Source organism: Cebus imitator, unplaced genomic scaffold, assembly GCF_001604975.1.
Source record: "Cebus imitator isolate Cc_AM_T3 unplaced genomic scaffold, Cebus_imitator-1.0 Scaffold461, whole genome shotgun sequence".
NCBI classification, from domain to species: Eukaryota; Metazoa; Chordata; class Mammalia; order Primates; family Cebidae; genus Cebus; species Cebus imitator.
Window position 1 is genome coordinate 1,232,240 of NW_016107776.1, and position 16,516 is coordinate 1,248,755.

The following is a 16,516-nucleotide window of genomic DNA, read 5'->3' on the forward strand; positions in this document are numbered from 1 at the left end:
TTTTAAGATGGGGTTTCACCATGTTGGTCAGGCTGGTCTTGAACTCCCGACCTCAGGTGATCCGCCCGCCTTGGCCTCCAAAGTGCTTGGATTATAGGCGTGAGCCACCATGCCTGGTCAACATGGTATATTTTTTACCATTCTTTTATTTTCTCTTATTTATGTCCTATATAAAATGAGTTTCTTTTAGGCAATACGTAGTTGTAGCTTGCTTTTTTCCCTCTGTGACAAATTCTGCCTTTCATTTGTAGCGTTCAGATCACTCCATATGCTTGCTGATGAGGCAAGTTTAATTAAAATCTACCATGTTACCATTTGTTTTCGTTTGTACCATCTGCTTGTCTCTTTTTTTTTTTCTTCTTTTGGATTTAGTATTTTTTATCCTCTTCTGTTTATGTTGGCTTATTTGCTGTAACTCTTGTGTTATTTTAGTGGGATTCATCATTAACTTATCACAGACTACCTTCAAGTGATAAAGCACTTTACCTGTAGTATGAGAACTTTAAAACAGTGTGCTTCTGTTTCTCTCTTCCCAGCTTTGGTGCTGTTGTCAAAATTTTACTTCTGTATATGTTATAAACTCCACAATATAGTATCCGTGTTTTTGCTGTAAATAATTGTAGGTGAACAGCTTTTTCTCTCAGAACTTTAAAATGTCACCTGTCTTCTAGGCTGTATTGTTTGTAGTGAGAAATCTGCTGTCATTTTGATCTTTGTTTTTCAATGCATAATATCTTGTTTTACTCTGTACTTTTAAGATTTTATCACAGATTTTAAGCAATTCAATTCCAATGTGACTTCGAGTTGTATTCTTTATATTTCTGGTGCCTGGGGTTCATTGAGCTGCTTGGATTTGTGGGTTTATAGTTTTCATGTAATTGGGAAATTCTTCCCATTGTTTCTTCAGGTATTTTGTCCGTTCCCCCATGTGTTAGGGTGTGTGAAGTTCCACAGCTTACTGATGATTTGCACATTTTTTCCTGGTATTTCTTTCATTCTGTTTTAGTTCAGAGGGTTTCTATTGTTATATCTTCAAGTCACTAGTCGTTTCTTCTACTTCTGTAGAATCTAACCCATTAATGTTCTGCAGTGTATTTTTCATCTCAAGTGTTACAGATTTTTTTTTTTAATTTTTTAATTTTTTTGAGATGGAGTCTTGCTCTGTCACCCAGGATGGAGTGCAGTGGCACAATCTTAGCTCACTGCAACCTCTGCCTCCTACATTCAAGCAATTCTCCTGCCTCAGTCTCCCGAGTAGCTGGGATTACAGGCACGCACCACCATGCTCAGCTAATTTTTGTATTTTTAGTAGAGACGGGATTTCCCCATGTTGGCCAGTATGGTCTCAATCTCTTGACCTCGTGACCCACCCGCCTCAGCCTCCCAAATTGCTGGGATTACAAGTGTGAGCCAGTGTGCCCGGCCAAATGTTAACAGTTTTTATCTCTAAGTAGTAGGTTCTTAAAGGGCCAGGCATTAAATGTTTTCAGCTTTGCAGGCCATATAGTCTCTCCTGCAGCTACTCGGCTCTGCTATTGTAGCTCAAAAGCAGCTGTAGATAATACATATTTGTGGCTGTATTCTGATAAAACTTGATTTTAAAAACAGGTGGAGGCCAGGCACAGTGGTACATGCCTGTAATCCTGGCATTTTTGGGAGGCCGAGGCAGGAGAATCACTTGACACCAGGAGTTCGAGACCAGCCTGGCCAACGTGACAAAACCCTGTCTCTACTAAAAACATAAAAATTAGCCAGGCATGGTGGTGTGTGCTTTTAATTCCAGCTACTCAGGAGGCTGAGGCACGAGGATCGCTTGAACCCAGAAGGTGAACGTTGCAGTGAGCTAAGATCGCACCACTGGCACTCCAGCCTGAGCAACAGAGCGAGACTTTGTCTCAAAAATAAATGAATACATACGTACGTTAAATAAACAAACAAACAGATGGGAAGAGATGGATCTGGCCCGTGGGCTGTGGTTTGCTGATCTAATGGCCTCTCACCCTTTGGTTCCACAGAGCTGCGGTGCAACCCTGGGCAGTTTGCCTGTCGCAGTGGCACCATCCAGTGCATCCCCCTCCCTTGGCAGTGTGACGGCTGGGCGACTTGCGAGGATGAGAGTGATGAAGCCAACTGTCCAGGTGAGTGTATCGAGTAGGCTGGGTACACGCCACCTTGTCTCTTTGTTGTGGCTAGGTAACTGTGCCTCTTGTGAGGGATGGAGGTGTGTGCTGTCTCAGCACATTGGAAAGTTAGTTTGAACTGACCCTTTTCTTCTCTCTGTCTCTGAAATAGGTGCCCAACCTAGGCAGATGCCAGAACTTGCAAGATGGCAGGGCTGTGGGTAGGCATGTGAGATGCCCAGGAGGCCACACTTAAGGAGGCACTGCCATCCCTGGACTTGCATGATCTTGAGTGTGAACCACTCCTGAGGGGTGGCACCCTGGCCACCTCTCTGACCTCATCCGCATCCTGGCTCTGGATGTGGGTGCCTCTTGATCCTGAGTGTGCTCTTTTAGACTGGCTTTGGCACGCCCTCCCTTCCTGCTCACGCATTCACCAGAAAACTTTGCATTTGCGGGTTCTCTCATGGTCATGTGTAGCCTCCTAAAGATGTATGGAGAGGCCACGAAAAGGCTAAATGGGAGAACCAGGTTCTTCACCTGGTTTCTGCCCCAGCACCCTCAAGGAATACAGTGCACCCCACGAATGACAGTGTTCACTGTATCCGTTGTTCTCCTCAACTTGGATTGAGTGGGAGGTGTAGTGAATATGTGTGCATGTGTGTGAGAATGTGTGTGACATACATATACATGTATCCACAAATTTAAGACTAGGTGGTGCTGATAAAGCCACTAAGGGGAAGGTGTGTCTTATTCCAGCTTGAGAATCACAGGCCTAAAAGCTTTGGCTAAGCATGCAGACTCCTTCACAAGCTGGTTTAGGACTGCTTTACCAACCTTCTTAATCACTACTTCCCTTCAGTGGCTCAGCTGGGCTGTTTCCTGTGCCCACCCCCAGTAATAATCTCCTAGATGCGTGCTTCCTTTATATTTTCCTGGAATTCCTTTGTCTGTTTCTGTATAAACAAGCCCTGCCATCCTTCAGGGTGTAGCTCAGATGCTACCCCAGTGGAGAATGTCTGTGGTCACTCTTTTTATCGATTAGTTTCTTCCAGTCTCCCATCTGTCTCTCTGACAGCATCGGAACCATTGGTAATTCTCACCATTCCTGGTGCCCAGGCTTGATTTTTCCATCCAGACCATGAGCTCCCAGAGGGCAGAGACCTTTCTCCTTCCTTAGTGGGACTTGGCCTAGGACATGAAAGGTGTGCCATAATTCCTATAGGCTTAGTACTGAAGGAAAACCAATTCATTCCAACCAGGGTATTAGGTAGGGCATTAGGTGACATTTGAACTTGGGGTAGTTGTTTGAGAGGGGTTCCAAAATAAGAAGCAGAGATGGAGACCAGCTTGGCCAACATGGTGGAACCCTGTTCCTAATAAAAATACAAAAATTAGCTAGGCATGGTGATTCACACCTGTAATCCCAGCTACTCAGGAGGGTGATTCATGAGAATTGCTTGAACCTGTGAGACAGAGGTTGCAGTGAGCCAAGATCGTGCCACTGCATTTTATCCTGGGCTACAGAATGAGACTGTCTCAAAGGAAAAAAAAAAAAGGTCAGGTGCAGTGGCTCATGCCTATAATCCCAACACTTCGGGCAGTTGAAGCAGGCGGGATCTCTTGAGGTCAGGAGTTTCAGACCAGCCAGGACAACATCGTGAAACCCCATCTCTACTAAAAATACAAAAATTAGCTGGGTGTGGTGGCGGGCACCTGTAATCCCAGCTACTTGGGAGACTGAGGCAGGAGAATCACTTGAACCCAGGAGGTGGAGGTTACAGTGAACTAAGATCACGCCACTGTACTACAGCCTGGGTGACAGAGAGATCCTGTCTCCAAAAAAAAACAAAACAATGCTGTTTAGAGGGGACCCCTCCTGATTGTCCCTAGAGTCCATTCTTCATCAGATTATGCATGTCTCTGGTGGAGGTGTTTGCCTTCCCAAACGGGGGTTTTGATGGTATTGGCCCAGTCAGGAGTCTCTGGGACAACCCTTTGTTTGGGAGCCTCTCTAGTGGATCCTTGGGTCAAAGCCCAGGGAAAGTGGATTCCCAATGGGCTTGCCAGCGCTTAGGCTGCTGAAGTTCCCTGGATGGTCAGCCTGGGGACAACCATGTGATCATGAGTGAGAGCCTCCCCTTGTCTGACTCAGAGTGGGACCTTATATCCAGCCTCTTGGAGAATTCCTGAAGAGAGAACCAGATGATTCTTGGTTTGCTTTCAAATGAAAGCAGAGCTTATTTGCTGTTCTCAAAGTGCCATTTGGCTTTGCTTTTGTGGTTTTTGTAATAACCGTCCTGTTACACATGCTAAACACAGTAGTATCCACACTCATAGTTGCCATCTTGTTCATCTTTTCATGCTCTAAAGACTTGGTAAAGGCAAAGAGTAGGTTTGATTTCCCATTTGGACCACCCGGCTTGACATGGAGGAGACATCAACTTTGCACTTAAGTATTGGCTTTAAGCTACATAGGTTGCTATATGTTTTTCCTAGATAGAAAAAATCTCATAGAAGCCAAGAGTTAGGAGTGGTGGCCTGCACCAGCACCAAGCAGTGAAGGCATGACAATGAGGACCCATGTGTGCAAACCCATTGAGGCCGGGTAGGGCCCTAGAAGCATTCCAGGTGGGCTGAGGAGGCCACTGTCCTGGCAGGGCTTACCCTGCTTCTCCTTGACTCATAGTCCTATGACTGTTCTTGTATAATGCTGTGTCACAGTCTGAAGGGTGAGCAGATTGATTTTTAATTGTTCTTAAAGTTGGAACTCTGGGCAAACTTAAGTTATAAAAATGTACAAAGACTATGTAATGCATATTTTCTTACTTCCATGAATTAATAACTGTTAAAATCTTGTGATTTTTTTTTTAGTTTATTTTAAAAGAATTTTTTAAAAATCATGGATATAGAGTCAAGTCCTCATTGACACTCTCCCTTCCTTCAGCCCTCCCCCACCAAAAAGGAAACTCTTTGTGTTTGTCGGGGGAGTAGAGAGTTAGCTAATAACCACCTTTGCTCAAAAGCTGTGACTTTCCTTTGTATGGGGAGAATTTCAGTAACCCTTTGGGAAGTTCTGTCCATTCTCAGTCAGGTTACTTTTGAAGGTAGACTTCAGGACTTCCGGAACTACCATATAAAGTTACTTCATTGCCCTGCTAAAAGGGAGTACAAAATGTGTAAAACTAAAGGGACAAAAAAGGGGGAAAGATGTAACAGTAGATCAGTAATTTCTACATGTTTTTGAAAGAGGGAAATGGGTGGCTTGCGAGTTACAGCCTTGGCGTTCAGTACCTTCCCGCTCCCTTCTGGGCTTGTCCCTAGGTTTCAGAGGCTGGAATGCTAGAGCAGTAGCACTCAGACCCCTCTGCCAGCAGACTTCAGTGGTCATTTGCCCTTTGACATGTGTCTTGGGAAATGTAGCGAGTGGAAGGGAAGTGGAACCTTTCTCCCTTGGGCCATGGTATGTGGGGCGGACCTGCATGGGCTTAGAACAAGGTGAGTTTTTGCAGTGGCTTTTGCCTTACCCCACTGGCCAGCTGTCTCAGGGCTGCAGAACAGCTGAGATATTGGCAGCAGATTTTTTTGCAGTTTTTTAACCTATGGATGGCGGTAGTAGCTTCCTGACTTGACGATGACTGTAAGGATTAAGATGGAAGACTGGAAGTAGCCCACTTTACTTTTGCTCACACTATAGCCCTGCCAGTTGTTTTGAAAGCACCTATTTTCTGTATGAAACCCTTTGTGTTTGAAATGTCTTAGCATGGTTTTTGTTTCCCCAGTGGAACCATCTTTGATAGAAATGCAAATTAACAAAAGATGTGTGAAATTTTTGAGGGAGAAAAATTTGCAACTTTATTAAGAGACATTAAAGAAGACAAATAAATAGAGGCAAAATGTTCTTGCCTAGGAAGACTGAATATTTTTAAAACTTCTCATATTGTTATGTGGATTTGCTGCCTCTTTAAAGCTTCTAGAGTTTTATGTGAAAGGCAATAAGTCGATTTTAAAATGTTTAGGAGAATTTAGTCCTAGTATCGTGAGGTCATTGTGAAGAAGAAGAATAAGGAGGGAGCACTTGCCTTACCTGTTTCAAGACTTACCTTAAAATTGGCTTTAGCCTGTGAGACAAGCTGTCAGAAACAGACCCAAGAAGCTTGAATTCCAGAGGTGGAATTACATATCACTGCACAAAGGACAGAGCCTTCAAACAGTGTTGTGACAGTCGGAGAAAGATGCAGTTGGATTCCTAACTCACAACATACAGGAAATTCAGTTTTGGGTAAATTACAATACAGGAGACTATCTTTAAGACCTTGATAGGGAAGTGTGCCAGATTCTTTTTTTTTTTTTTTTTTTTTTTAGGCAAGGTCGGGCTCTGTCGCCCAGGCAAGAATGCAGTGACGTGTTCTTGGCTCACTGCAACCTCTGCTTCCTGGGCTCCAGCCATCCTCCCACCTCAGTCTCCCGAGTAGCTAGGACTACAAGCATGTACCACCATGCCCAGCTAACTTGTGTGTGTATGTGTTTTTTGTAGAGTTGGGGTTTCACCATGTTGCCCAGGCTGGTCTCTAAATCATGAGCTCTAGCAGTCTGCCTGCTTTGGCCTCCCAAAGGGTTAGGATTATGCAGGTATGAGCCATTGCACCCAGTCACCTTTTTCCTTTTCTTTCTTTCTCTTTTTTTTGTGGGGGAGGGAGATGGAGGTTCACTCTGTTGCCCAGGCTGGATTGCAGTGTCTTGATATCAGCTCACTGCAATCTCCACCTCCTGGGTTTAAGTGATTCTCCTGCCTTAGCCTCCCAGGTAGCTGGGATTACAGGCATGTGCCAAGACGCCTGGCTAATTTTTGTATTTTTAGTAGAGATGGGGTTTCGCCATGTTGTCCAGGCTGGTTTTGAACTCCTGACCTCAGATGATCTGCCTGCCTCTGCCTCCCAGAGTATTGGGATTACAGGTGTGAGCCACCTCACCCAGCCTCCGGCAACCTTTTACTTAATCACAGAAAATGCTCACTCTAAAATAAAAATGGCCAAATTTGCTAGATTAAGATATCTCATTTACTAAATGACACCAATAGGCCAGGTGTGATGGCTCATGCCAGGAATCTCAACACTCTGGGAGGCCAAGGTGGCAGATTGCTAGAGTCCAAGAGTTCAAGACCAGCCTGGGCAACATGGTAAAATCCTGTCTCTTTGAAAAAAGAAAAAGAAAGAAAAAATTAACCAGGTGTGGTGGTGCACACTTGTAGTCCCAGCTCCTCAATAGGCTGAAGTGGGAAGAGTCACCTGAGTCCCTGAGGTTGAGGCTGCAGTGAGCCGAGATTATACCATTGGGCATCAGAGTGGGACCCTGTCTAAAAAGTAAAAATTTAAAAATCACCAGTGGTGAAAAAGTTCATGTTTAAGAAAGGCGGGGAAATCACCAGTAAAGGCTGTGAAAAGACAAGCCAGAGTAGGGGAGACATTCGCCACGCTTACAGCCTACAGAGGATTCGAATCCAGTATATATAAAGAATCTCCTACAAAGCAGTTCATAGATGGCCATTAAACATAGAAAAAGACATTCAACCTCGTTAGTATTCTAAGACTACATACAGTGAGATACCACTTTACAGATGCTTAGACTGGCAAAAATTAAGATGTTGAAGAGGATGTGGATAGTGTGGAAGTTTTATGTGCTTCTTTACACCCACTCTGGAATACAGACATATCTTACAAAGCTGAACATTCTAATTTTCTGTGATCCAGGATTTCTATTTAGGGAAACTCTGGAAAAATTCATGCAGAATTGTTTGTGCAGTTTTTCCAGAGTAGGTGTAAAGGAGATAAAATTTCAAGCCATCCACATCCTCTCCAACACTTGGTTTTGTCAGACATCTTAATTTTTGCCGTTGATCTATGTCTTGGAAACAGCTCAAATGTCTGTGCTCACATGATTGCGTGTTATATACCAGCAACAGTAAGTGAATGTTAGGTTTATGCAGCAACACGGATGAATCTTCAGAACGTCAGCTAAAAGCAAGTTGCTGAAAACTACATATGGCACAATATAGAGAAGCAAAACAGATAATATTACTTACAGATGCATACACATGTGGTAAACTAAGAGAAAAAAATAAGCACAATGATACACAAAATTCTAGTTCCTGGTGTGGAGATAGAGGGATAAGACTGGGAGCAGCAAACATGGAAGTTTGTCTACAGTTGATGTTTGAGTTGCTAAATAGGGTGTGGGGAGGTGACTCATAACTATATTTTTTTATTATGCTTATGAATTTTACATATGTGGTACATACATTCTTTGAAATGTTTCACATGTTACATAGCTTTTTTTTTTTTCCCCCCCCAAAGTAAAGCCAACAGGAGAGTTATAAGTGAGTTGGCATAGCAGAGCAGCTGCAACCATGGGCCTGCTTGAGAGAGAACAAGAAATGAGCAGTTTGCCCAGCAGTGCCCCAGAAACACTCTGTGCTTGAAGGCTCTGAGTGCCGAGGGTGGCAGGCATCAGGCATAAGAATGGGAATGGGAATGGGATAGGGATTGGTGGAATTCTCCCTTAGCACCTGCATTCCCTTCTGCACTTTCCATCACTGGGTGACTTCTTCCCCTACCATAAGATGTGGGATTTTGTTTCTTTTTTTTGAGACAGAGTCTTGCTCTGTTGCCCAAATGGAGTGCAGTGGTGAAACCACAGTTCCCTGCAGCCTCGAGCTCCTGAACTCAAGCAATCCTCCCTCCTCAGCCTCCTGAGTAGCTGGGACTACAGGTGTGCACCACCATGCCCAGCTAATTTTTAAATTTTTTGTAGAGATGAGGTCTCGCCCTGTTGACGAGGCTGGTCTTGAACTTCTGGGCTCTAGCAGTTCTCCCCCTCAGCCTCCCAAAGTGCTGGGATTACAGGCATGAGCCCCGCAGGGGTCGTTTTTCTAGACCTACACTGTCCAATGTAGTAGCCATGAGTCTCATGTGGTTGTTTTTGAGGGAAGATGTGCAGCAGGTGTAAAATACACACCAAATAGGAAAGATTTAATATGAAAAAAGAGCATAAAACATCCCATGAATACTTCTTTATATTGATTGTATGTTGCAGTAATAGTATTTTGAATATATTGGGTTAAATCAAGTATTAAAATTTGTGTTCGTTTTTACTTGTTGAAATGTGGTTCGCATTGTGTTTCTATTAGACAGCACTTAAAGTCTGCAAAATAAGTGACACCAGGTGTACCAGAGGGAAGTCATGAAGGTTGAAAATACAGGAATTAAGAGAAATTCTCTGTGGTGACAAGTAGGTCTCTCAGCCCTATCTTCTGCCCTGCTCCCCAGTTGTCAGCAGCCAGGTGTATTCCCAGACAGGAGACTGGAGTCTTTCCTGGAGACACTGGCACTTCATAGAAGAGGTAGAGAAGGTATTGTCATAATGGAGGATTCCCAGCTGAAAGACTGGCGTTCCCTCCATGGTCCCTCACCAGCATCTGACCCACTAGTGCTCACAAAGCCTCTGGCTAGCTGGATCACCTTCCTCTTATGATGAAAGACAACCAGTGCTGACCAGGCCTAGAAGAAAACACCTACTATGGATATTTACCAGACTCTGGACAAAGCACCCCAGATCAGAAGGGCCAGAGCAGAGTGGCCCAAGGCAGCCAGCTCTGCTGTATGTCATATCGTGGTTAAATGTGGGAGCTTGGAACCAGGAGCTGGGGCTGCTCCCCTGCTTTCACTACTTACTGGCTGTGATTCTTTGGGCAAATTGCATCTGTAAAATGGAGAAAATAATAGTGCCTATCACTTGGGGGTTGTTGTGAGGATTAAATTACATGCTACATATAAGGGGGTTAGACAAGAACATAGCACACAGTAATCCCTCAATTATCTTAGCAGTTATTTCATGTAATAAAAGAAAACTTTAAAAAAATGTATTCTGCCATTGGTGAAATGGCAGTCTGGGAAGCTCCAAGCTCTCATTCCACCATAGAAACATTAATAAGCAACTAGGGACTAGATGAAATAACTTTATAGAAGCTCTGGAAAACCGTCAGAAGTCTACACCAGCTAAGAAAATGCCTAATGAAGAAAAAGCCAGCCACATTGAAAATTCAGATTGAGTATCCCTTAACTGAAATGTTTGGGACCAGAAATATTTTGGATTTTGGATTTTTTTCTGATTTTGGAATATTTGCTTTATACTTACCAGTTGAACACCCCTAATATGAAATGCTCCAAGGAGCATAACCTTTGAGCACCACGTTGGCACTCAGAAGTTTTGGATTTTGGGCTGGCCTCCTCATACCTGTCATCTCAGTGCCTTAGGAGTCCAAGGTAGGAGGATTACTTGATGCCAGGATTATAAGAAAATATTGTCAAGAATTGTACATTAACAAATTGCTTAACCTAGATAAAGTGGATACATTCCTAGAAACATACAACCTGCCAAGACTGAATCATGAAGAAGTAGAAAATCTGAATAGGACCATAATTAATAAGGAGATTGAATCAGTGATTAAAAACTTACCAACAAAGAAAAGCTCTGCACAACATGGCTTCACTGATGAATTCTACCAAACATTTTTTTTCTTTTCCCTTATCTCAAAAGGTATCAAAAATTCTACCAAGCATTTAAAGAAGAATTAACACCAGTTCTTCTCAAGCAACTTCATTCTGTGACTCTAATATATCCTGATACCAAAGCCAGACAATAATGCTACTAGAAAATTACAGTCCAATATCCTTTATGAAATTGATACAAAACCCTCAACAGAACAATAGCAAAACCAAGTTTAGCAGCCTATCAAAAGGCTGGGACCAAGTGGGATTTATTCCTGTAATGCAAGGATGTCTCCACGAACTAAAATCAGTCAGTGGTCAAAGACTGAAAGCTTTTCCTCTAAGATCAGAGATAAGACAAGGATGTCTGCTTTCACCGCTTTTATTCACCATAGTATTGGGAGTTAATTGCCCACAGTAATTAATCAAGAAGAGAAAGCCGTCAAAATTGGAAAGGGAGAAGTAAAATTATCCTTGTTCCTATGTGTGATGACATGATTTTGTATGTAGAAACCTTAAAGATTTCACAGAAACATCGTTAGAACTAATAAATGAATTCAGCAAAATTGCAGGACACAAAGTCAAAACACAATAATCAGTTGTATTTATATACACTGAGCAATCCGAAAAGGAAATTAAGAAAATAATTTCATTTATAGTAATAGCACAAAGAATAAAATACAGATATTCCTCAAAGTATGACAGAGTTTTGTGTTAAACCTACTGTAAAGTCAAAAAATTTTTTAGTCAAACTATCATAAGTTGGGGGTCTGTCTGTACTTAAGAATATACTTAAGTACAGATGAAAGACTTAGGAAATGAAAGACTTACACACTGACCACTACAAAATGTTAAAGGAAGTTAAGGCACCAGGTGTGGTGGCTCACATATGGAATCCCAGCATTTTGGGAGGCCCAAGGCAGGTGTATCACTTGAGGTCAGGAGTTAAGAGGCAGCCTGGCCAACATGGTGAAACCTCGTCTCTGCTAAAAATATAAAAATTAACTGGGTGTGGTGAGGCACACCTGTAGTCCCAGCTACTCTGGAGGCTGAGGCAGGAGAATGGCCTGAACCCAGGAGGTGGAGATCGCAGTAAGCTGAGATCGCACCACTGCACTTTAGCCTGGGTGACAGAGTGAGATGCTGTCTCCAAAAAAAAAAAAATTAAGACAAAAATAAATGGAGAAATGTCTCATGCTCATGGACTGCAAGACTTAAGAAAAGGTGAATATAGCCGGGCGTGGTGGCTCAAGCTTGTAATCCCAGCACTTTGGGAGGCCGAGGCGGGTGGATCACGAGGTCAAGAGATCGAGACCATCCTGGTCAACATGGTGAAACCCCGTCTCTACTAAAACTACAAAAAATTAGCTGGGCATGGTGGCGCGTGCCTGTAATCCCAGCTACTCAGGAGGCTGAGGCAGGAGAATTGCCTGAACCCAGGAGGCGGAGGTTGCGGTGAGCCGAGATCGCGCCATTGCACTCCAGCCTGGGTAACATGAGTGAAACTCCGTCTCAAAAAAAAAAAAAAAAGAAAAGAAAAGGTGAATATTACCTAAAGCAATCTACACATTTAATCCCTATTAAAATGCCAACAAGGTTTTTTTGCTGAAATAGAAAAATTTATCCTAACGTTTATAGAATCTCAGCAGACTGCAGAGAGCCAGAACAGTCTTGAAAAAGAAATATGAAAGCCTCATACTTCCTGACTTTAAAACTTGCTACAAAGCTGCAATAATCAAATCACTGTAGTACTGGTATAAAGACAGACATATAGACCAGTGGAATAGAATACAGGGCCTAGAAATAAGTTCTTGTGTACAGTGGTCAAATTATTTTCCACAAGGATGCCAGTACCATTCAGTGAGGGAAAACGAGTATCTTTTCACAATGAAAGGTCCTAGGAAAACTGGACATACACATCAAAAGAATAAAGTTAGACCCTTAGCTAATGATATATAAAAATTAACCCAAAATGGATCAAACTTAAACATAAGACCTTAAACTATAAAATTCCTAGAAAAACAGAATAAAGTCTTCATGACATTGGATTTGGCAATGATTTCTTACGTAAGACACTAAAATCACAGGCAACAAAAGAAACAATGGAATAAATTAGGCGACATCAAAATTTAAAACTTCTGTTAATGAAAAGAAACATTCATCAGTGAAAAGGCAGCCTATGGAATGGAAAACTTTGAAAATCATACCTGGTAAGGGTTAACATTTAGAATATAAAAAGAACTCCTACAGCTCAGTGATTAAAAAAAATCCCAATTAAAAAATGGGCAAAGGACTTGAGTAGACATTTCTCCAAAGAAAATAAACCAATGGCTGATAAGCACATGAAAACATGCCCTACATTACTGATGACTGGAGAAATGCAAATCAAAACAGCAGTGAAGTACCTCACAGGCATTAGATGTCTGCTGTTTAACAGAAAATGACAAGTGTTAACAAGGATTTAGAGAAAGTGGAATCCCTCTTCAGTGTTGTTAAGAATGTGAAATGGTGCAGGTACTAAAACAGTATGACAGTGCCTCCCAAATTAAAAGTTGAATAACCATATGACTTAGCAGTTTGACTCAAAAGAATTGGAAGCAGGGACTTGAAGAGAGATTTGTATACCCAGGTTCATAGCAGCATTACTCACAGTAGTCAAAAGTTGGAAGCAGTCCAAGTGTCTATCCACATATGTTCACCTTAAAAAGGAAGGCATTCTGATACATGCTACAGCATGGATGGACTTTGAGGACATTAAGCTCAGTGAAATAAGCCAGTCACAAAATAACATACTGTATGTTTCCATTTAGATGTGCTATCAAGATATTCCAATTCATAGAAACAGGAAGTAGAATTGTGGTTACCAGGGGCTGGGAGAAGAATGGGGAGGTAATGTTTAATGGATACAGAGTTAGTTTGGTAAGATGTAAAAAAGTTCTAGAGATGGATGGTGGTGATGGTTATGGAAGCAATGTGAAGGTGCTTAATAATGCCACTTAACCGTACACTCTTAAATGGTTAAAAACGAGTTCAGAAAATCCAATATCTGATTAGTTTGAATTCCTTGAAAGAAAATAGAGGAGATGGGGGAAGAGGGAATTAGCAAAGAAGTTATATAAGAAAATTTCCCGGAAATGAAAGAGTGAAGCCTTGGATTGGAAGGGCCTGGCATGATAATTTTAAAAAGACCTATACAAAGCATCTCCTTGTGCAGTTGCAGAATGTTGGTAATGCAGAGGACATTAAACTCTCTAGCAAGAAACCTGGGTCACAATGAAATGATCAGGAAGCAGGACAGTAGGTGCCTCAGTGGCAGTTCTCATGTGAGGGAAAAGTTGGAGTGGGGCCACCCAGATCCGAAGAGGAACTGATTTTGATTGTCTAATTCAAATTTTTAGTTTTATCTTTATTTAAGTTACTTATGCATATGATTTGAATATTCAGTTAGTTCTGTAAGGTTTTTTTTAAAAAAAACAGCAAACCCAATGGGCCCCTCTAATTTCCCATTTTTTTAAGGCAAACATTGTTTTAGCTGTTTCATTTGGTATTTATCTGTGTGTCTTTAAATTCTGTGGTTTTAGGCATTCTCTGCTGAGTCTGGGCCCTTCATCTGTGCTCTGGGAGTTCTTGCCTGCTCTCAGTGCTGCCCCTAGCTGGGCCATGCAGGAGTACTCCGTTTCCTTTTTTTTTTTTTTTTTTTTTAAACGAGACAGAGTCTCGCTGTGCAGCCCGGGCTAGAGTGCAGTGGCTGTAACCTCTGCCTCCCAGGCTCAAGCAATTCTCCTGCCTCAGCTTCCTGAGTAGCTGGTATTATAGGCATGCATCACCATGCCCAGCTAATTTTTATATTTTTAGTAGAGAATGGGTTTCACTGTGTTGGCCAGGTTGGTCTCAAACTCCTGACCTTAAGTGATTGCCTGGCTTGGCCTCCCAACGTGTTGGGATTATAGGCGTGAGCCACCGCGCCTGCCCAGCCATGTTTAACTTTTTAAGAAATTGCCAGACCATTTCCTAGTTTGATGTGAGTCCTATGGATTAGAGTGTGTGTGTGTGTGTGTGTGTGTGTGTGTGTGTGTGTTTTCTTTTTAGGTACCTAGCAACCTAGCAGTCCCTCTTTCCTGATGTCACCTCAGTTTCAGATCTCTATCAGGCAGAGTTTTTTGGCCCCTCCTTTTCCGGACCCTTCTGGTGGCCCTTACCTGTAGGTGCTGCTGGGCCAGCTGCCCCCTTCAGCATCAGTGTGGGAGAATCAGTCACTCTCTCCTGTGTCTCCTGGAGCCTCTAGTGTTTGGTTTTTTATGCCTTTCCTGTTTTGTTTTATTCCCTCATTTTAGTGGAGTACTGGCCCCTTCAATAACTTACGCGGAAAAGGAGCATGGGAGACAAAGTTGTGTTTCCTTGTTCGCATATCTGAATTTTATTTTACCTTTGCAAATAAGTTTGGCTGGTTTTAGAATCATAAGCTAGAAATATTCCCCATAATTTTGAAGGTTAAGCATACTCCATTTTTACAAGCTTTCGGTGTTGCTGGTGCCATAATAATGTTTTATTCTTTGATAACTGTTGTCCTTCCTGGAAATTTTAAATATCTTTTTAACCATTGCACTGCCTCCTCAGTGGGTCTTTTTATTTTAGAGACTCTTGCCTTGCAGCTTAGGAAAAGGGATCACTAGATTTGTTCTCTTCCTTTTCTCTGTTCTATTCTGTTTTCTTCCCTGTTCTCTTTTTCTGGAACTCTATTATTGGGAATCGGAGCTCTTGGATTAATTCTCAGTTTTTGTTTTCTCCTCTCCAGTTTTCCATCTCTTTGATTATTTTACTTTTAGTAGGTTTCTATAACTTCTGCCAAATCTTTTATGAGTTTTCATGTTTGCTGTCATGTGTTCTGTTTTTTTGTTGTTTGTTTATGAGACAGGCCTCACTCTCATTCAGGCTGGAGTGCACTAGTGTGGTCATAGCTCATTGTAGCCTCAAATGCTCAGGCTGAAGCAATCCTCTTGTGTCGTCCTCCTGAGTAGCTGAGACTATAGGTGCGTGCCACTATGCGCAGCTAATTTTTTTTTTTTTTTTTTTTTTTTTGGAGACAGGGTCTTACTATGTTGCCCAGGCTGGTCTTCAACTCCTGGCCTCAAGCAATCCTCCTGCCTCAGCCTCCCAAAATGTTGGGATTACAGGTGTGAGCCACTGCACCTGGCCTCCTGTTCATTTGTAAAGACCACTACAAAATGTTAAAGGAAGTTAAAGAAGGCACCAGGTGTGGTGGCTCACATATGAAATCCCAGCATTTTGGGAGGCCCAAGGCAGGTATATCACTTGAGGTCAGGAGTTAGAGACAGCCCACCAACATGGGGAAACCTCGTCTCTGCTAAAAATATAAAAATTAACTGGGTGTGGTGAGGCGCATCTGTAGTCCCAGCTACTCTGGAGGCTGAGGCAGGAGAATGGCCTGAACCCAGGAGGTGGAGATTAGAAGCCCCCATCTCTGTGCTCCATTTTCAGAGGCGGGCAATGGATACTGTTGTCTGCATGTTCCTTCTTAATAGCACCCGTTTCTGTTTCATGAGTACAGTAGAGCTTCTCACTTTGAGGATGTTAATGGCCTGTTTTTGGTTTTAGCTTTTCATCTTTGTAATTATTTCTTCTGTGCTGTTTTCCTCTGTGGTTTTAGTCTCTGTCTCAGAGGTTTGGTGGTCCTTGCCTGTTTGCTGTGTGGCTGAGGGACTTGAAGCTCTGTGCACGTGGGCCTTCCTGGAGGGTGAATGAGCTGGAATGTTTCATTGGGAATTTCCTCCTGTTGGGGACTTTTTTCTTCACCTGGTCAGATTTTTTCATAAAGGACTTTTTCCTGTC

General features: G+C 42.5%; 1 protein-coding gene across 3 annotated transcripts in view; it reads left to right on the forward strand.

Moving 5' to 3' along the window:
• DGCR2 (DiGeorge syndrome critical region gene 2) overlaps nucleotides 1–16,516 on the forward strand; it is a 69,264-nt gene that overhangs the window by 20,850 nt on the left and 31,898 nt on the right. For all 3 annotated transcript variants that reach the window (XM_017512104.1, XM_017512105.1, XM_017512106.2), the window contains exon 2: nucleotides 2,016–2,138. In XM_017512104.1, the coding sequence (XP_017367593.1) occupies nucleotides 2,016–2,138 (123 nt within the window). The remainder of the gene's footprint in view (nucleotides 1–2,015; nucleotides 2,139–16,516) is intronic.